The sequence below is a fragment of the Ailuropoda melanoleuca genome, chromosome 1 (genome assembly GCF_002007445.2).
Source record: "Ailuropoda melanoleuca isolate Jingjing chromosome 1, ASM200744v2, whole genome shotgun sequence".
Taxonomy (NCBI): Eukaryota; Metazoa; Chordata; class Mammalia; order Carnivora; family Ursidae; genus Ailuropoda; species Ailuropoda melanoleuca.
Window position 1 is genome coordinate 113209703 of NC_048218.1, and position 21523 is coordinate 113231225.

At 47.4% G+C, this 21523-nt stretch overlaps 1 protein-coding gene across 25 annotated transcripts in view; it reads left to right on the forward strand.

Annotated features, from left to right (window-relative positions):
* The window catches only part of IKZF1 (IKAROS family zinc finger 1), a 98248-nt gene that overhangs the window by 1553 nt on the left and 75172 nt on the right, over positions 1-21523 (forward strand). For 5 of the 25 annotated variants that reach the window (XM_034665427.1, XM_034665440.1, XM_034665424.1 and 2 more), the window contains one exon: positions 14130-14183. In XM_034665427.1, coding sequence (XP_034521318.1) covers positions 14144-14183 — 40 coding nt within the window. In that variant the 5' untranslated portion in view covers positions 14130-14143. Of the gene's footprint in view, positions 1-61; positions 417-516; positions 790-818; positions 1190-3927; positions 4321-14129; positions 14184-21339; positions 21404-21523 lie in introns of those variants that run through there. The other 20 variants (XM_034665390.1, XM_034665474.1, XM_034665396.1 and 17 more) reach the window with 19 other exon arrangements.

The following is a 21523-nucleotide window of genomic DNA, read 5'->3' on the forward strand; positions in this document are numbered from 1 at the left end:
GGAGGGGCCCCAGGTGCGCGGCCCGTGGGCGGCGCTGTGCGCTCGGGGCAAGGCGGCCGGCCGCGAGCGCTACAGCCGGGTCGGAGCCGGCGGGGGGGGGGGAGGGCGGCGGAGAAATGGGGAACAATGCGAGTGAGCAACTTCAGGAAGTCATTGTGAAAGAAAGCTGGGAAGAGCTCGGCGGCCAAGTTAGCAGGGCATTCTAACAAGTGCATGCGCGGCCCGCGCCCGGGGCGGCGACTGCGGCGACAGTCCCTGGGTCCCCTCGGAGCGCAGCCGAGCCCGGGCGGGACATTGGAGGTGGCGAGGCGGCCGGCCCGGCCGAGCCCGGCAGGGCAGAGGGAGCCCCGGCCCCGAGGTTGCTCTTCGCGCCCGAGGATCAGTCTTGGCCCCCAAAGTGCGACGCCCAAATCCACGTGAGTGTTTTCAGATTGAATTTCAATAGGAAAACTCCGAGTATCTGGTGGATTAAAATGAGAGAGAGAGAAAGAGAGATAGAGAGAGAATGAGAAAACAAGGCAGTGAGATTCGTAACCCCGGGTTTCGCTCAGGTCCGCCTCTCCGTTCTGGGGACAGTGAGAGCGCCGACTTTTGTCAGAGCCTCCGCCAACTTGTGCTGTGACCGCAGGCGCAGGGCCAGCGGCGGTGGGACGCTTGTGAGCCGCCTTGCTGTCACCATGAGGAGGACGTTCTAGCTCCAGTTACATTTAAACTGATAGATACCTCTAGATCACGGAAGTCAGGCTTTACAAAGTCATTCGTAAAGAGCTTTCTTTTCTTATTTCCGAGGTGAGAGCATTTTGCTTGTACTGTAAAATAATTAGGTCGGGTCTGAACTTGCTTTCTGCAAAATGAAGAATTATCCCGGTTTGAAAAGTTAGTAGGACTTCTGCTGACTGCAATTTTGGCTATCCGGTTTCGAAACTCCCTGGTAATAAAGCATCAGGTTGCTTGCGACTGGATTTGCAATATATTTTTTTTACAAGGATCCTCCGGTGATTCCTAAGGAATGGGGGGGGGGGGAGGAGAGACGAGATTGTTTTTTCTTCTAATTTGGAGGCAGAAAGTATGGCATGTAGAGATCCGACCAGCACAGCTTTCAAATGCAGCGGGTCCAGAGCAAATTCAAGGCAAGCTTGCCTACTGCTCATTTCCCACCCTGCTCCCGGCCATGCATCTCAGCTCCCAGGTACCTTGTTTTAAACTTGGAGACACAAACTGCTGTTAAAGGAATACCTACTTGCTAGTCAAATCAACTTCTGTTAATGGAAAAAAATGTATGGAGGTTGAAAATATTTAATCTGGTCAATATTTAAACTTTCATAGAAATTGAAATGGTTGCAAGAATTGGTTCACTTTGTTCTGAGTTGAGAGGAGAAAGAAAACTGCAGGAAATGGTGGGAGCCTCGTGAATTTGTTTCTTTGTTTGAAGATGTTTGATGAGACCCATTGGACCCATCTGTTACGTGGAATTTTAAAACTACCAATTTAAGTATTTTTTTATATTAAATGTCAGAATTGTTTCAGTGGCAAATCAGGTTATTTGGTATGTGGCAAAAAATTTAAACAGTGCCAGATAGCTGTGACAGGAGGATTACCTGCTTCCAACGTGTTTAAATAACTTGTATGCACAGGTATAAATAATGATGTCACATTTTAAAACCCTATATACTTCTGGTTTGATAGAATGTATCCGATTTCAAAACTTTCCAGGAACATAGGTGTTTATACCTTTTTTTACGTGGCAAAAAAATGTGCTTCCCGGTCTCTGAGTCCACCAGAGCTGAGGACTGATAGATTATTGAGTTAAAAGGTCATGCTTTCTTCTCCTTTTGTTTCATGGTGATAGTTGAAGGCAGGAGCTCTAGAAACTCCAGCATGCTTGCTTGTTTGTGTAATTTGCCGGTGTTTTAATTGAAGAGCTGCATCTTGAAACATTACACATCTTCTGAACTCAGAAGCGTGGTAGCAAGTGTAGCCCATCAGTTCGGCTGAGCTTGTGGGTCTGTAATTAAAACTGTACTTATGCTACATTCTTGCGCATCTGTAAAATAAAGTGTGCTTATGTATTCTTTTGAGAACTTGGTCCGTGGTCTCCTGAGAGAGGATACACTGTGGCTGTCCTGGGCACCATTTCCTTTGTTGAAAAATTAAGATCCCAGTGAATTTCCTGGCCAAGAGGTCTGAAGCCCCACGGTGCTGGCGGCCACTGATCCTTCGTCACTTGGCTAGAGACTTAAGAGTTTGAGGATGGATGATGGTTCTTTTGGGGGGATTTTTTTCCCTTGATTTGAATTGGTGTGTTTCATATTTGGGTCATATGGCAGCATATTGTCAACATAAATGTCAAACTTTGCAAATTTGAAGCAACACCGTGTGTGTGCGTACTGTCTACTGCGTGCCCTATGACGAAACTCTCCCGCCCCCACACCTGCAGGTGTTCTCTGTATACTTCAAGATTATGTGTGCATCAATAGATATAGAAAATGGAGAAATTCTGTGAGCGTGTGCACACACATCATGCACAGGGCACAGAGAGAGAGAGGCGTGGGGGCAGGGTGAGAAAGAGTCTTCACATCGCACAGACCTGACCTGAGTAATGAAGCCCCTCCTTTTAGGTTCTGTGTGTTTGGTTGGTTTTTACCTTTCACTAAAGCAGGATGGATTTTCCTATTTATACTGTTGAGTGTATCGTAAATGATGTGAGTACGTTGGGTGTCTGCCTAATGCTGTTAACCCAGAATCTGTCAAGGGTAGCACCATTTCGTAGCATTCGTGTGGTGTTTTTTCTCCCCCTCCAATCTTTGTAATTATGAAATAATTTCACTATGAAATAAGTATTGGTTTTCGTTGCCTAATTCTGTTGGAGATTCATTCAGGCGATCCAGCTCACAGAGAGCACACCAAGTCCCTTTTAGGTTTTCTGGCAACGCTTGTGATTCGTCAGCCTGACAGGCCTTTTCAGGGACTGGGACTCCTGCTTCTCTGGCCCTGACCGCGAAGGTTTCTCCCTGCCCGGGGTCTGTGTGTTCGTCTTTTTGGAGCCTTCAGGCATGGCGGTGTGCAGTCGTTCCATGTCATGGGTGAAAACAAGAGATGTAAAAGCGACAAGTGACCCATCCTCTCAGGGTTACAAAAGCAGAACCATGGATCTTGTTTACACCTTGAGACAGATCATGGTTTTGCTCCCAGCAGACACAGGTGCGCGTGTGATCTAGGTGTTAGGGAGGTTGTGTTCCGAGTATCAGTGTGAAACACCCACACACATGTTTAAAGTTCTGATGGGGAGGGAAATAGGAATGGGGCTGGCGCGCCCCCCAGACCAGACTTAGCGGCAGCAACATGACTGGTTTCCCCGTGGTGCCTTCTGGGCCCTCACACCGGTTTCTTCTTGGAGACCCAAGGTGTTGCTGTGTTTTTTGCAGTTTAAGCAACGACTTCACACCCAGAGTCTCCCTTTGCAGCTCCTGGCATGCACACTCCCGTCCCTCCACCTTCTGCACTGTTCCTGTAATGGCTTTTGTTTGACGCCCTTTTTAAATGTGCGATGTTCTTCTGACAAATATGTCTTGGACGACATGACAAGATGTGCAGCCTGAAGCACGCTTCCTGAGTGGGGAGGGGGCAGGGCCCCTCCCGCTTCCGTGCCTGTGTGTGTTGGGGGGGCTGGGGGTCACTCCAGAGAAGGGCCCGTGGGGCGCCAGCTGAGGCCCCCCTGCAGGCCGTGGCCTCCTCGCTTCCGTTGGCTTTGTGTCCTTCTCCGAGTTGACTGTGATCAACAGGCGGGACCCACAGGTGCCTTCTGTGACCCGCCCGGCCATAAACTGTTAAGTGGTGAAAGCCCAACGTCGCAGGCGTGGGGCCCGCCGTCTTCCCCGCCGCGGACCTGGCCTTGTTTCCCTTCTCCCATGGCCTTTGGGGAACTCGCGATTCCTGTTGACTAAAAGAGCACCAGCCTCCACCACAAGCCTGTCAAATCAGACGTCCGAATAATCTCTGAACCCATTTTGGTCAGTACAGGAAGCACGGGCTCCCTTCCTGCCCATGTTTTCCTGAGAGAAAACTATCTTCCCTCCTTTTTTGCATATTTGGCAAATGGTTCCACCTTTCTCCACGCCCCAGTGGAGTGTGAAGACGGTGGCAGAGGAGACAGCCTACCGGCCTACCGGCCTGCCGCCCGGGGCAGCAGGGTCCCTCCCAGGTGGCTGAGTGGAGGGGACTCCACGCGTGGCACGGGGTCCGAAGACCCCCGTCTTCCAAAGGCGGGATTGGTGTGGGAAGGCAGCACCCCCTCGGTCTCTGGGAGGCACGGGTTGACTGGTGAGTGCCACGCGCTTTCTCTGCCGCGCTTGCATAGACAGGGGACAGCCTGAGTGGCGTCCCTTCCTGGTGGCCTGGCCCGGCCCCTGCCCAGCACCCCTCCACCGCCTGTCTGGGGTGATGGAGAGCATCATTATGCACCATTTGCACACGCTACTTTCGGGTTGTCCTGTGCTCCACCTCCTGATGGCTGGTGGCGCAGGGCCACCAGTTAACGAATTGCCTAAAATGGGGCCTAATTAGTGGAAAAGTGCCTTCTTCATATTTTCTCACTCAAGTGTGCAATGATTCATTTTTCTCCAGCAATCAGCTCACTGCTGAATGAAATCTGACTCTCTTCCTGCTGTTTTCGCGCCAAAAGTTAGCAGTCCTGGACACTGGGCAGAGCTTCCCAGCTGGGGGGTCACGGGGGGGGGGCAGTGGGATGGGAAGGAGGCACCCAGTATCCTTCCTCCATCCTCCTTCCCTGCCCTTCCTTCTCTCTCCCTCTCTTTCCCTCTTCCTCCTTTCTTTGGGGGGGGGGGCGGGTACAGTAGTCTATGGAAACAACTGAGAAAAAACAGCATAAAGTATTTTTAAGTGCTCTTCTGCGCCCTGACACAGAGTTTCAGGCTCCATTTTGGAGATCACACTGATAGCAGCCCTCTAAAGCATTTCCTCTTCTGAAGCTAAGAGTTCCACCAGGAATATTGATTTGTCCATTTGGGGTGAATTTTTCTTGTGGAATCCTAGTTTCCCTGGTCAGCCTGGAGCACAAGACATCGCACATAAGACACCTCCTTGGCCCCCAGGGGGAAAATGTTTACTTTACAATCTTTAGGAGAAACAAAAATGAGGAATTGATCTTTTATGAGCTTGCTTCTGAGACACTCTGAAACGTCCTCCCTTGCTTTTAATGCAAACAGAGAGAGAGTGCCAGGGACCCCCTAGTGCGAGCCCCACTTTCCAGCCTGAAAAAGTGACCTTTTCCTCCTCCTTTGTGGTGAGTTTTGTGGAGGGTGGAAAATTAAAATGATATTCAAAGAGATCCACAGTGAAAACATATTGATAAATTGTGTATCCCACTTCATTAAACCAAAATCACACTGCTAATTATCTGAGGTTGTTAGAGATAAGGCCATTAATTACCATTTAAAAATGGTTTGGAAATTTCTAGTGCTTTTCTGCACGTGTTTTCTTCCTGCTTCTGCCTGGAGCTGTATGTGTTTCCCTGAATTTAAAGAATTTCCAGCTCCGTCTAGAGCAGACCAGGCTCTTGTGAAAGAAATGAAACTTGCCGCACAGCTACAGCAAAATAGTTAAAGCGAAGCACTGAAAATAAATAATTTAGGCTCATTTAAGGGCTGCAGGAAAATCGGATGGTAGTGTCTAAAATGAGTTTTCCTCTCTTTTGCTGTCTGAAGGACAAGAGCATTTTTCTGCCAGGTTACAAATGAAGACACGCCGATTTTTGTGGCCCTGCAAATGAGGAAGTTGTACCCGCCCCGCTGGGTCTGCATGAGGACCTTGTAGGCTAAAGGTTGTAGATTAGAGAATGGGCTCCAAGCAATGCTGGGGTGGGGGGGGGTTGTCCATACCCACTAGGATCTCGCATCCATATGGACCTTGTTGTTTGTTCTGCGGTGTTGGGCATTTTTGCTTTCAGGAGCTCTCCAGGTTGGGGTTATAGCACAAAATACAGTGGAAAGCGAGAACTTTTCTTGCTAATTTCCTCCAGCTTAAAGAGCCAGCTGAAACTACCAAGTAGAATCCTTTTCTATGATTGTTTGGTGTGTTGCCAGAGGAATCATTCTTACCAGGTCACTTACCGAATGCATTTCTTCTCCCTCGTACTCTTCTTGAAACAGCTCGATTTGACTTCAGTGGGACCATTTGAGGTTAGGTGAACAAGGTGAATTCCAGAGTTCTAAAGCTACTAAGAGCTCGGGCTGGGATTCAAGGAACCTGATTTGCAAATCCACATTTTGTGTTCTGTGAACATAGTTTAAAACTGTGAAATAGGATTTTTAATAATTTTCATGAGGTTACCTTATTTCAAGTGATTTTAGTTGAGGATCTGGGGGTGTTGCCAGAAGAACTGGGGAGCTCAGAATGCACGTCTTACAGGGAGAATTTCCCGTTGGCCCGGAAACCATGTGGCCTTGGTGTGGGGGAAGCCTGTCATCAGGGTGTCTGCAGCCCCCTCTCTGGAGCCAAGATGAAACCTCCCCTCTTACACGTGTCCCCCTCCCCCCTCCCAGCACAGCCTTTTCCACTGCAAGGAATAAGAGGTAGATATCTGGGTAATGATGAATCCTGGGACATGTTTGCTCTGGAACACATTTTCTGTGCGTGTGTGTGTGTATCTAGGTTTGTAGATCTTGTCTCACTACCAACCAGAAAACAGAAACTTATCTAAAATGGAAAAAAGGTTATAGTACCTAGGAGAGTGTTCTCGGCGTGCGAATCAGCCATAACTTTTCAGGTATTGGAAATAAACATATTGGTATGGATTTGTGAACAGCTGGACATGCCTGTCAAGACTTGGATAATTTTACTTCTTGGGGTCTAAATAAATTAAATCTTTTGCCAAGGAAACTTACACAAGCCCTACATTAAAAACAAAACAAAACAACAAAGAAACAAACAAAGAAAAAACAGCCCAATGGCCTTATAGAAGGCCCAGCATTACAAGTGGATTTTTTTGGAATGTTATGGGCATACAATACAAGTGGGTTTGCATGTTCAGTTTTAATTTTGAGTTTTCACATGGCCTTATGAAAGGATCTGCCAATATGTTAAGTTAAGTCACTGCTAAGAAAGCAAGATAAGATACTGTATTCTTTGTGAGGTCAGCACATTGCCTTGCTGAGTAAAACACTTAGTGAATATTGTAACTTTGTATTTATCCACTTTTTTAAAAAAGTAAAAACAAAACTTTGAAAAAAAATAGGAACACGAAATTGTGCCTGGGCTCCTCTGTCTCCTCGATTTATAATAATAAATACAAAACCTCAGCACTTTTGGGAATATGCATGTCAATCATTATTTGGGGGGCAGTTTTTATATATATTTTTTTCAAGATGTCTCATTTTTGTTGCACGGTTGCTGGCCATGCATGAAGGTCTTCTAAAACCGGGAAGAGGGTAGAAGGAAATGATTCTAAACTTAGATTTTCTTGACCGAAGTGATGAAGCGAAGTGTAAAAAGCGATTTATATTTGAGGAAGCTACTTAGGAAGTGGCCCATGATGACAGTCAAAATCAGGAAAAGTCCTATAAAAGCGTATGTAAATTTTTGAGTATGTATGTCTCTGCTATGGCTGCTGCATATACAGTATTTACTGGTAGTCTGAGAGCCTGTGGTCTAGGGGCAGAGCGGTCTTTCCCGAGAAGTCTCTTCACTGCACTGAAGTGCGCAGTTCCAGGACCTTCCCGGGCCCCTGGAAACCGTGCTCTGGACCTGTGCTGGGGGTAAATGTCTCTAACTCTGCTTTCTCTGTTCAAAAAAAAATGCCGAATACAATATCTCCCATCTTTTTTTATACCCCACTTTGAGACAGGTGGCTCCATGATGCCATTTAGCAATATTCTTGTGTTCTTTCCCTTCTGTATTCAATGTCTCTCTGCTGAGACTGTTTTCCAGCAGCACACTTTTTAAGCTGCATTTTGAAAGGCTTCCTGAGTTCCCCAGACCCTTCCTCTTTTGCATATCAGTTCCTGCCCCTAGGAAAAAAAACATGTGAGGACAGCATTGCACATCTGAGCTAATTTGCCCTCAAAAAAGCAGGTTCGCGGTAGAACAAACCACTGGAGGCGTTTTCTGTAGCTCAGTTAAATATGGGGGAGGGGGAGCAGTCTGAAAGCCAAATTGGATTCCCTGCTGTCCTGTTGAAATCTTGTTTTTCATTGTTATTTGCGCCAGCAATACTCTGTGGAATAATCATGAAAATGTGTAGATTGGCAGCTAATTTTTGAAAAATGAAAAGAATCAGAAATGAAATAAGAGTGCCCAGAAGTTTCTATGTTCTCCCGACCTGTTTTGTCAAGTTGTTAGGAAAATCTATAAGGTCCCCCTCACCAGACACAAAGACCTGGCAGATTGCCTTAGCTTTCTCTTGGAACATTTCTTTTTTTAAGATACAGTGTAATTCACAGCGATATGATAGATTTGCAAAAATAAAATCTACCAATCTGAAAATGAAAAAGCTCTCTCTGGGCAGGAATAATGGGTTTCATTAAAGAGGTCTGTGACCTAAGGTATTTTAAATAGATTATAGGCTTGGCCCGTGTTTTCCCCATGTGCCTGCCCCCTTCAAAACAAGCATCATTGAGTGTATAAGGAAATAACCCTGAAATGGAACACGAGTGCACCCTCACTCATCAGGGAGGGAAAAAATCGAAAGCATACATCTTATCAAATAAGGAGACTTTAACTTTATTGGAGAAGTTTTGTGATGAAGGTTGCCTTACCTGCAGAGTATTACAAAGGGCACACTCCTTTTCTGTTAGGATACAGGTAACATCCACTTCTTGTTCGTCGTCCATTTAAAATTTGGGACCATGGTGCTGGGCTGTGAGGTTCACACAGGCGGGAGTGGTAGAGTGAAGGACACATCTCCCTCAAGCGGTTGTGGGTTCAGTTTCACTCCGTTGTTGTCTAGACGTGCACCCTTGGGCGGGCTGCTGTATGGTTAGCCTCCGTCTTTCTCATCCATCAAACAGAAATAATATACAGATTATGTACAATGATCATAATCATATGGCTTAATTGTGAAGATTAAAGATACACATTTAGCAAATGAGTCTTGAATATTAGACGCTGTACCAGGTTCTCACATAAAACAGTGGGCGAAGTGGATGACGTAGACGGTCTTGTGGTTCTTTGCAGTTTGCCTGTTAAATGCCATAGCCATTGCTTAAATAAAGCCGGCTAAGACCAGTATGCATTCCTTCACCATCTTTTTCTGGCACACTTAAAGCACTTAAGAAATGAGATAGCTCTGGGCAGAACATGACCCATGTGTCTCAGGGGAGAGGAAAGGCATTGTTTTTAGGTATTTATGTATTTGTTTGGATTGAAGCCTAATCGATATGTAACATTATAGTAGTGTCAGGTATACAGCACGATGATTCAGTATTTTGTATATTGCAAAGAGATCCCCACGATGAGTCTCGGTAGCAGCTGTCACCACACAGAGTCACAAAAACATGTGTGTGATGAGTGCTTTAAAGATTTAGTCTGTTAGCAACTTTCAAACAGACAGGACAGCATTACTACCAGCATCCTGCTGTACAAACATGGCATTTTCTTTTTCTTTCTTTCTTTCTTTCTTTCTTTCTTTCTTTCTTTCTTTCTTTCTCTCTCTCTCTCTCTCTCTCTTTCTTTCTTTCTTTCTTTTCTTTCTTCGTGTGCATTGTTTAAACCGCAGAGAACTGAGGATCTGTAAAGCTTGTGGAGGGGCTGGGTGCTCCCAGTGAGTGGCTCATTCTGAGTGGCTGCTGGCGGTCCTCACAGCCAGTTTGGCCCACTGTGCACTTGGTGGTGCTGGGATAACCATAACGGCGGGCTTCTCTGAAAGGAATCAAGTTGTGGTTCTTGATGGGAGTCTGGCTTTTCATTTTGACTTTGTTAATTCAGACTCACCTTTTCAGAAGTATGGGAGAGTGCTGCTATTTCCTAGCCAGCAAGTGCTGTGAAGAGAGGTGTTTGTCTTAGGGCAGAGAGGGGGCTCGTGCATAGGGGCCAAGGAGTGCCGCCAGCCCTGTGCACCTGCCAGTGACACTTGGGGCTCCCTTTGGCTCTCAGGGCTGTTCTTGGGGCCACCTGCTTTCTCTCAGGTATAAGTGAGGACACTCCTGGAGACTTGCCCAGCCCTTGTCAGGAGCTACGACTGCCTGGGGCAGTTGGGTGCTTCTTCCCAGGAAACAGCCATGTCCCAGTCCCTCATGGGTGTGGAAGAAGGAAAGAAGGACAGGGTTGGGGGGGGTGTTTCCAGAGTCTCCCAGTCCCTGAGGGAAGCTCCTCCATGGGGGCAGCACTGGCAGTAAGACCCCACTTCCCTGGCGGGGCCGCTGGAGAAGCACAGGTGCTCAGGGCCAGCTTTGCTCCTGTCTCTCACTTCTTTTGCTCGATCCTCTGTGTCCCCCCCGACTTTCTGGAGTCACTGATATGCCAACCCCATTGAGCTGACCCCAGGTAAGTCCTGTTGGAGCAGAAGAACCAGACAGACACAGAGACAGAGACACAGAGAGGGAGGGAAGAGAGATGGAGGAGACAGAAGGAAAGACAGGAAGAGATGTTCGACTCCATGCCTGCTCCAGAGTGGGAGATGAGGGTGGGCAGTGGCTGTGACAGCAGGATGTGCTCCCCAGAGGAACGGCCAGCTACAGCCACTGTCACGTTGTCCTTCCCTTATCTCTGCATCTGTTTCCCCGTGTGCGAGATTCAGAACAACTTGCTCCGGAGAAACAATAAGAGCTTTCAGGGCTGAAGGAACTGCGCAGGTGACAGGTGTTTGCTGATGTTGTGTTTTCTGCCGTGTGGATCGGTGGAGCTCTGGCCTTCAGTTGTTTGGGTTTCCTGTGCAGGGGAGAAAACCACAGTTCGCTCCCGTGAAATACTCCTTGCCTCTGGCATCTCCCTTTACAGGCCTGTGGTCCTGGTTTTTGTTTAGGGGCCGGTTCCCGAAAACAGGTTATGAATCCACTTGTGTGGTGAACTCATCTTTCTGATCATAAACTCCTTGAGTTTGGAGACAATATCCAGCCCACATGCCGTTTTCTACTTGCACTGGACACAGCTTCCATGTGGGAGAGGAGGGCTCAGGAAGCACTGCCTGAAAATAAGCACAGAGCCTGGGACACGCACACGGTAGCTGGGATCGGGTGGTGTCCTGCTGCCCCTTCCCAAAGCCCCCACAGCTGCCCCTGTGTAACTTCGAGTCTTGGAGTGGGTGGAATTTCCTCTCCCTCAGTCAGTTTCCCATTGTCAAATTATTTGTTTGGTCTTTGCCTAAAAGCTGTCACTTTTTACAAAAAAGTCATGACTGTTCCATCCTGAGAGATGCAAATTTGGAGTTGGGGAAGTTTGAGGGAGCTTGTCATGTCCCATGCCCCCTGCCTGATGGCCGGCAGGACCAGCCACAGCATTCACAGGGCCCAGCGCAGCCTGGAAATGTGGGCCCTGCCCCTAAGTTATCAAGAAGTTCAGAGCAGTGGTGACAACCAACCATTAGCCCAAGCAAGGAGACCCTCTCGTCATGGCCACACACCCACGCGCAGTAGGGTTGGTTGGGACTGTGTTTGAAAATCTCAGTGGTGCTGATTACCCAGTGGAGTTCCACATGGTGGGGATGGCCAGGCGGGTGTGGACCTTTAGTGAAAGTGGGAAAGGTGTGTTGACACCAGTTCACGGTCCTCTGCTTGGTGTGGACGGCCCCAGCACACCCACTGTCCCGAGTGCATAGGCTGCTGCTGAGGGGGGCTGCTTCCAGTGAGGGACACACAGGACACATAAGCCAGGTGGCCGCCTAGAGCAAGGGCTTTCCCGCCCAGCAGAGCCTGGTCTGGCCTTGGACCATCGGTGTTCTGCTTTGTGGCACTTGTCACATCTCCCACCTGAATTGACGGATGCGTGAGGGGCAACCTGGTGGGAATGGATTGTGCTCTGACCTCAAATGCAGAGGGTCCCCACCATGCCTCGAAGGAGGACACCTTCTCCCTTAGAGCCAAGATGGGGAGCCATCTATGGGGCCTTAGCAGACAGTCTGTCCTCTACTTGGAAATAGCTTGGACCTACACTAGAGTACCAGATAAATCAGTCCTGCCACTGAGAAGTGTGTAGCCACTGAAATGAGGACATAGATTTGCAAAAGATAAAGACACGGGGTGGATCAAATGAAAAAACATTTTACAAGAGGCCATTTGGAATACATTTAATGTCTTGTTTGTGTAAAAAGCTCTATGTGTGTGGAAGTTATGGGCGTTTTCTTGCCTTTGTAAAAAAAAATGTGTAAAATATGTATCACTTGCGTGACGAGAAAAGTCCAAATCAACATTCTACAAATTCTGTGTTAGCCCAGGATTTGTCACAACAAGATTCGAGTTCTGCCATGCATCTCGCCACTCAACACGGGGACGTTTCAAGACAGGTCTGTGATACCACAATAAAACACTATACCCACCTTCAATGAGCAGTGAACCTCACATTCATGCCGCCCAAAGATAAAAAGATTTTTCTCATTGAAGTCCATCCTGTCTCTTTATAATTCTTTGGACAGTTTCAGAAGAGTCATAATTTTTTTTGCCTTTTTTACATAGAGGTCTATGAGACGTTGGACACGAGGCCAGTTTCAAGCTGGCTCCCAGGGCTGGTTTGTTCGGCTTCAGATGGCTTGTGGACCCTCAGTCTCGGGGCAGACACGCATGCGGGGCCATGGGCCTTTTTCTCTTCTGTGGTCAGCGGCCATACCCCGTGCCACACAGCAGCCTGGAAAATTCAGGTCACACTTCAGACCCATTCAGTGGCTTTCGGAAATGGATGAAAACCCCTCCCCATCCAGAAAAGTGATAGTCATTCGTGTCTTCTTTGTGACTAGTACGGATACTACAGAAATTGAAGATGTGGATTCCCCAGGCGCCATAAAGGCTATCATATATACGCATGTGTTTGTCCCTGCCTGCATCGTTCGGTCCCCTGACCCCCACCCGTGGCCGGGTCTGCTGCAAACTGGCCTCACAGCTCAGATCCACATACCTGAACCAAAGAGACAGAGGCACCCCTCCCCCACCACAAAACAGAGGTGACCGGAGTGAGATTCAACAGATGGACTCAGTTTGTTGCTTAGAGAAGGGTCTGTCCTGCAGGTTGTCCAGTAGAGCATAAACGAGAAGATTTTGTTGAGGTCACCTGCTCCTGGCCACAGATTTCCCTGTCCATGGGGTTCCCAAAGGCCATCCTCTAGGGCACCCGTGGACTCCGAGGCCAGGCCAGGACCCCTGTGCCCCACTGGCACCAGCCTCTGCATGGTGCATGCAGCGGCTGGTCCCACAGGGCAGGACATTTGCTTTTACCACCAAGGATGGCTCTTCCCAGTTGGTTTCCTGTTTTTAAACCAATCTGAGGAGCCAAGCCGTGTGTCAGCAAACAGGAAAGTTGGGGTGCTCTCCCGGCCTTGCTTTGCTGCCTTCGTGAGCTTCCCTTCTCCCTGTGTGAGCGTGCGGGCGACATCTGAGGCAGGGTCCCTGAAAGAGTGGGGGACAAAGACGGAAGCGTCCACGTTGCCCATCTGCCAGGCTGGAGGTGTATTCATTATTGATGGAGGGAGTGCGAGAGCTGCTCACATATGCAGCCCTGCCTGGGTAAATGAGACATTCTTCAGCAAATTGCTTCGTTTTTTGATTGCTGATTGTACGCGTGTCACCAAGCTGACTCAAGGTTCATCGATGCATGCTCAGTAAATTAGAAAGAACATAACTATGGATCAGCCAAGAGAATGAATTCTGTGCCTACAATGACCCAGGGCCATTTAATTTTCTGCTTAATTTTGTTGCAGTCAGTTTGCATTTTGGGTTATTATGCAGTAGGAAATTAACAATAAATAACAAATTTGGTCCTCCTGTGCTTGTAATGATATTTTTATAAATCTTTGTAATGCTGTTTTTAAAAGGATCAAGGTCTGTGCCAGTCTGATACTCCAGCAAGTATGTGAGGAGGAAAATGCATTATTCTTGGTAGATAACCTTGTTGTTAAATACATAGAACGTCTCTCTCTCTCATATCTTATTAGTAATTTGCTTTAAACTAAAATCCCTTCCTCTCTTTCTCAGATAACCTGAGGACAATGGACGCTGATGAGGGTCAAGACATGTCCCGAGTTTCAGGTGAGACCTTTGTGGGGTACCTGTATGGGGGGGCCTGTGAGGACCCCTCCTTGGGTGCCAGGAGCCAAGGTTCTCACTGTGTTCCCAAGGGAGGAAGACAGGCTGTCCAGCAAAAGGGGGGACAGGGATGGAATTCGTTGTCAGTGTTTTATGGCAACTCTTAGAGCTCATCCCAAGTTGAGAACCTGAACAGAAAAGTCTGCAAGCATAAAATAAGTTTTGCTCAAAGGGAAATCTGAGAGCACCCTGGAAAAGGTCCAATATATATTGATACTCTTGCAGGGGAGGAAATGACTGATGGATCTGCTCTGGACCCCAAACAGGTGCCAGTGGTGGTGTTTAAGAGGGAGACAGAGGGAGGAAGAGAGAGGGAGGGAGAGCAAGAGAAAGAAATTGAAAAGCATAGTTTTGAGGCACAAGTCAGAATATCTGGTAAGCTTGGAAACAGCATTGTTCCCCTCCCATATACATTTTTTTCAAGCCGTATTGGACGCAGCTCTTGTCATCATGGGAGACCCAGGCAGTAGAGCAATGAGTGATGTGACATGAGCCCTAAGGGTGGGTCACAGACTGTCCCACTAGGCAGTGCTGAGTAGGGTGACCCACCAGCCTGTCCAGCAAAGCCTGCATGGCTCCTGTGTTCCTAGGCGTAGGAAGCCCCCCTTCTGTCTGGCCCCGTACCCAGAGCTGTCTGCTGCAGGGGCAGCCTCTGTGGGCTGTGGGTTTTCATTATTTTACCTTCTAGAGCCTCCTAGGCTCATGGCCAATCCCGGGTGGGCATCTGTGGGTGAATGGCCTTGGCTTGTCATCTGGGCCCGGCTGACCTGCCCCCACCTGTTCCCAAGTTCTAAGTCAGACCTCATGACAGACCAGGGCCACACATGTGGCTGTTGCCCTGCTTGGTGGCTGCTCGCTCAGTGGCGAGCGTGCGAGAGAGGAGATTCAAATTCTCGCCGCAGTCCCAGACGTCTCCCGCCTCCACTGGGCCAGCTAGTCTGGTCATTCGGCAAGTGTGTACTTGAACTCTCTGGGCCACAAAGAAGGAGTTCACCCTGGAACTGCACCCACAAGTGCACGGAGCGTTCAAGCAGATGCTCACCACAGCATTGACACGAATGTCCAAAAACCGGGGCATTTGTACACACTGTGCATCCTGCTCTCCTGAACGAGGGTGGTGTGAACACATCCAAGACATATGCCAAAGTGCAGGCGTGTCTGGGACAGTACACAACCTGTGATCTGTTCTGTAAAATAAACACGCATCTCTCACACACACACAAGCACACACACACTTCCTACACTCATGCATGCTGAAGAAGGTTCTGGAGAGAGATTTACTAACCTGGACTTCCCCTCGGGAGCTTGGTGACAGGACGGAGGGATGGGCTGTGGAAGGGGGGGGTCTTTTACGTTATATCTAGTATCATACTATCCTTAAGTTCTATTTGCATTAGTTTCCCTTGAACACATTCTTTGATTTCTTGCTTTCTTTCTTTTTTCTTTCTTTCTTTCTTTCTTTCTTTCTTTCTTTCTTTCTTTCTTTCTTTCTTCTTTCTTTCTACTTTCTTTTTCTTTTTTTGCTTTGGGTGTATGTTTTGCTTTTGGTTTGGGAGTTTCTTTTTTTTAATTAATTAATTAATTTTTAAAATCATGTTGTGTTAATCACCACACAGTAGTCTTTGATGTAGTGTTCCATGATTCATTGTTTGCGTATAACACCCAGTGCTCCATGCAATACGTGCCCTCCTTACTACCTGAAGGTACAACAACAACAAAATACTATTTCAATGAAAAAAAAAAAGATTGTTTCTTTGAAACCTCTCACTGGCCTGGCAAGGGGTGTCTGGTGGCTTTGGGGGACAGGCCTGCAGGGGGGAGGAGGGAAGAAGAGGTATGTGCCCCTTCCTGGGTTGGTGGGTCCCACCCTGGGTTTTAGGCCTTGGTCAGAGGGGATTAGCATGTCAAAAACACAGGATGTTAACAATTTCCAAAGACCCAGAAACCCTTTCATTGTTCCCACTGTCTCTTGGGGAGCTTCTGAGGTGACCCTTGGGAGAAGTATCTGTCCATCTGTCCTCTTGTGTCCCAGTGTCCCAGAGCCAGAGCTGAAAGCCCCCACCCCAGGCCAGCATCTTCAGAGTGTTTTCCTATGAGGGAGTCTGTATTCCCACCTCCTATCTTGTTAACCGCCCTAACAAAAGCCTCCTTTACTCCTCATAGTTTTCTTGCCTTTAACATTATGCTAAACACTCCATTTTCCTGGAAACTGGCTTTTGAAAGTGGGGGTTGGGGGGAGGAAGAATGAAGGGAGGCCCGTGGCCCAAGACTGCCTGAAAAAGGAAACCCTTCTGTGGTCGAGAAGATTCAAGACTTGGTCTGAAATTTACCTTGTGTGCACTTAGCAAAAGAAATGCTACCTCCAGAACACTATAGTGCTCTTGGTCGATGTAACTTGAAGCCTTCTAAACAGGCAGCAGAGCATCTGAACGGTCCTGCCATTTCCCTAAAGATTTGAAGGATTCTTCCTTCTACTTTCTGCTACTTCTCCAACTAAAACGTAATCACATCACTTTGTCATTTCCATTTCTGAAATTGAGGGTAGTGACAGTTATAGAATAAAGATGCACAGGGGCGCCTGGGGGTCTCAGTGGGTTAAGCATCTGCCTTGGGCTCAGATCATGATCCCAGGGTGCTGAGATTGAATTCCGCTTCTCCCTCTCCCTCTGCCTCCCCCTCTCTGCTCGTGCTCTCTCTTTCAAATCAATAAATAAAATCTTAAAAAAAAAAACCAATAAGGACATACATTTGGTCAAACAGGAGTTGACATTCTTGATCTGTGGAGGAATATGTTACTCAATCCCCCTCTTTCCCCAGAAAATTCTTCACTGTCATGTTCTGCCCACAGGAAAGAAAACAATAAACTTTCTAAGTTGAACCAGGAAGTTGCCACTTTCCTGGGTTCAAAAATGCTCCGGCATCAACAGTTCCATCAGTATCTGTGAAATATTTACTTGAGAAAGAAATACTTAATACCTGACTTTTTTTTTTTTCCAAATCACCTCATTCTTTCTTTCTGGGGTTTTTCCTTTAGGGCATATCTCATTCATTCTTTGGGTAAAGTTGTGTGTGTGTGTGTGTGTGTGTGTGTGTGTGTGTGTGTATGTGTCTGTCTGTCTTTCTTCTTTGTCAGTCTTTCCAAAATATTTTTATGCCTGTGCATTATTTTTTGTTTTGGTTTCTAAGGGAAGAGACAGCCCATGGGGGATTGTGAGGCTGGTATCTGTCTCCCATCGCTGTCCCCACCTATGGGATCTGAGACAGGTTTCCCGCCTCCTGGACGGACTGCTGTAGTGTCATCTGCACGAGGAGGGATGCGAGGCAGTTGGTATTTAAGGATCGCCTGGCTCCTGTGACCCGAAAGCAGTATTGGATGTGTTCTCAATGGTATTTGTAATATTTGTTGGAACATAGAAACAAGAAGTACGCTCTGTAGACAAACATAGTCAGTGAGGTATGAGGCTCATCTCTACTGAAATAGGAATGGCAATGTTCATCCTAGGAAATCATAATGATTGAATGCTTGCATTTACCAAACACTGCCCTAAGTGTTGTCTCTTTTCAACTTTACAAGCACCCAGTGAAGAACATTCAGGGACCATTTTCAATTTGCAGGGAGCTGAGGTGCGGGAAATTTCAGGAATGGACCTGAAGTCTCACAGGGAGCCAGACATGGCACTGGGGTGCGAGCTTTTCCACTCTTCTAGAGTTGAGAGTCTGTACTCTGACTTTTTCTTTACCCTGAGGAATTATATTCCCCTGGGTAATAGCATATTAAAAAACACTCATGCACTTGGGAGATGGGGAATCACAGAACTTTGTTGGATGAGTTATAATCTACTTGAGAAATTAACTTGCTTGCTTTTGATAAGCTCATTATACAATTTTCTCATCTAATATGCCCCAAACACTTCTCACAGGTAATGCTTTATTTGAAGCAAAGGCAAGTAGTAAGATTAAAGATAAATTGCTAAGAAGTTTCTTTCATTTTTCTAAGTGAAATTACATTGCACTTACTAAATTATTCCATGAGAAGTACTTGATCTCTTGCTGTCTACAGCTTCACGTGTTGTCTGTCTTTGTACATGAACTTGGGGGAAATGTGGGCACTTGGTGCTATGCAGATCTCATGCTTTTGTGGTTTGCTGCCGTTTAGAAATGGCCCCATAAGTTTCTTCAGCATATAAGCATTCACACACATTATTATTTTATCTTCACAGAAGCCCTGTGAGTTAGACCAAAATCACCGTTTTTAGCCTCATTTGTCTGTTGAGGAAACCGTCTTCAAGAGGTGACTTCCTCCATGTTTCTGTCTGAAGCATATCCCGGGTCAACCATGTGTTAATGTTAGGGATGTGTTGACTTGATCTAATAATCTTACTTTTGTATCTTTTATGATCTTTCCATGGTTTTGCATTTTCAAAGGTTGACAGGGCAAATTTGTTTAAAATCAACACACAATCTTCGCTTGACAAGAAGGTTTTCACAAAGTGGTACATATTCACCGTAGAAATCTCTCCACACTGAGAGAATCCAGGGGACACAGGGCACAAGGGCTCATGGGAGTGAGTCATGTCTCAGGGCCACCTAAACTTTGGGGGCTTTTAGGCAAATCAGGCCACCTCTTAAAATTTCTCACCAAGTGAAGGTGAGCCGAGGCTGTGTGACAGCAGAGCCCTTGGAGGGAAGGTGACTCTGTCTCACTCTGCTCTCCTCCAGATCTGACTTTTTACTGGACACCACTGTATATGTCAGGGACGACTGTTTGCTCTCCCTTCTTCCCGTGTGTTTCTCCCACATAGGGAGCTCTCATTGATCAGTCTGACCCATGCATCTTGGAATCATCATCTCTACGGCTTTCTTCGTTCCTCTTTCTTCCTCATGCAGGAAGCAGTGGAGGACTGAGGCACAAACTGATGGGCGCTGGAGAGCTGGTGTCTGACCAGACCCACCGAACCCTTAGCAGGCACATCTGTGACATCAGCATCCTCAACAACGTGTGGTTGGTCTTATTCCCTAACACACAGGGCAGTTAAATTACCAAAAGAATAATCAGGAGTTACTTGGACATGATTTAGCTCAGTCGAGCAGAGACTATGTTCCTTCATTGGATAAATCCTGGTTCTTTACCTGAGAGCATCATGCAGTATTCCGAAGGGAAGTGTCACAGGGAAGATAAAATATGCTCATAAAGCTTAGTCCGTCCGCCTCCCACGCCCACCCCATAATCATGACAGCTGATTGATCACAAAGACACATGTGCACATCACTTCGCTCTATACACCTTTAATCTTTGGGTCAGTTGGCTCATCCAGGGGTCTCCACTGTGTGTCCTGGGGGAGCGGGGTTCCTCAGGAGGTCCTTGAGAAAGGCGGGTGGCCTGTGTCTCCAGTCTCCCGCCCTCCTCCCCTTGCAATATCCCCGCTTGACACAAAAGCCTGGTTTTATGTATTGAAGTTCTGTGTAAGGTTAGTCTCCCCACTCCCCCCCCAAAAAAAGGAGAAGAAGAAGATTCCTCTGACCACCTCCCTGAAGTCCACTAAGTTTGAAAACCATTGCCATGGGCAGTGGTAAGGACAACCCAGTTATCAGCTGGTCCATATACCTCTTACATTCTCCCGTTTAACTTTTCCACATTTGTGGAATCAGTGTATGAGAACACAGAGGATTTTAGCCATTGTTACTCATTACTATTTAGAGCCCTGGAAATAATACTGACCTAGTGCACATGGACGAGGCTTTCCTGTCACACGAGCCCTTTCATTCAGTTCCTCTCTGGGTTTCTGTTTTTTCTTGGAAAATTCTTCTAATCCCGCCCCGCATTTAACAAGACATCTTGCATTGGCTGTCCAAATATACCCAATAATGCTCTTTCTGAAAACCCACCAGTTGCGGTGATTGCAGCTAAGCTGGGGTATGCACTGGGATGATGTCTCCTTCCTGGAGAATGCACCACTTTCCCCCAAAGTATCTCCTTGGTGCTACCTGCATGGTGCCCACTCAGCTATGCCCGCGAGGTCGAGTCCTCTGCCGGGGACGCTTGCGCTCATCTTGCCAATCCCCTGACGTGTTGGTGTTGCTCTTCCAGATGGTTATTCAAACAGGCGAGCACACTTCCATCTTCCTGGCCGTGTTTTCTAGGTCCTTCAACACCATCCTTGTAAAAGTCTGGGCTCGTCTGTGTGGGGATGTCCTCCGCTGGGGAAGCCAGGTTGACAGCCCAGCCAGCAAGCGCGTGACCCTGCCTTCCACTTCTCTGTTAACCTCCTTTAGGGCCGGCATCTCCACCGGTCTCCTAGAATGGCTCTGATGGGTTATTTTGCATCAGCTTTGGGCCTTACCATCTGTTCCTTGTATGTGGTTTGTGTCTCCTAATTTTAAGTGATGTCTAGGTTGGGAGATACAGGTGTTTTCAGTTTCAAAGGAAAAAAAGTGTTTTCGGCAAGTCATGGCTTTCCAGTGCTGGATTTCTGGGGGGGTGGGGGTGGGGAAGGGTGGGTTCCCCATGGCTGGAGCCTCTGGTTACACGTAATTCTGATGTGGTCACAACACATACAGCCATCCTGGAAAACCCTGTTTCATTTGTTAAATCTCACCTTGTGAAGGATAAGACACTTTGTAGTTGTGTGGATTCTATTTTTGTGTTCCAAAGATAAGAATTCCACGGGGGGGGGGGCGCCTGGGTGGTGCAGTCGTTAAGTGTCTGCCTTCGGCTCAGGGCATAATCCCAGTGTTCTGGGATCGAGTCCCACATCAGGCTCCTCCGCTAGGAGCCTGCTCCTTCCTCTCCCACTCTCCCTGCTTGTGTTCCCTCTCTCGCTGGCTGTCTCTCTCTGTCAAATAAGTAGATAAAATTAAAAAAAAAAAAAAAGAATTCCACAGAGGGAATCATGGCCCCAGGAAGCTTCGAGTTCCCTGTTCCTGCTCCTTGCAAGCTTGCTTTCTCTGCCAGGTTGGATCAACTAGGCTGCTGGCAGAATATTCCTTGGCTCTTTAAAAGGCAGTGAGCAGACCCAGAATGTATAGCTCTGAGCAAGACGACCAGGCAGGTGACCTTAAAAACAAATTAATCTGAAGGTGGAACAAACCCCATTTGCAGGAGAGTAAATTGGAGCCACCTTGCAGGAAAGAATGTGGGATAATGCGTGGCGAGCCTTATAAAGGTAGGTGCCTGGGACTCCTGGGTGGCTCAGTTGGTTAAGGTCTGCCTTTGGCTCAGCTCATGATCCTAGGGTCCTGGGATCAAGTCCCATCTCAGGCTCTTTGTTCAGCAGGGAGCCTGC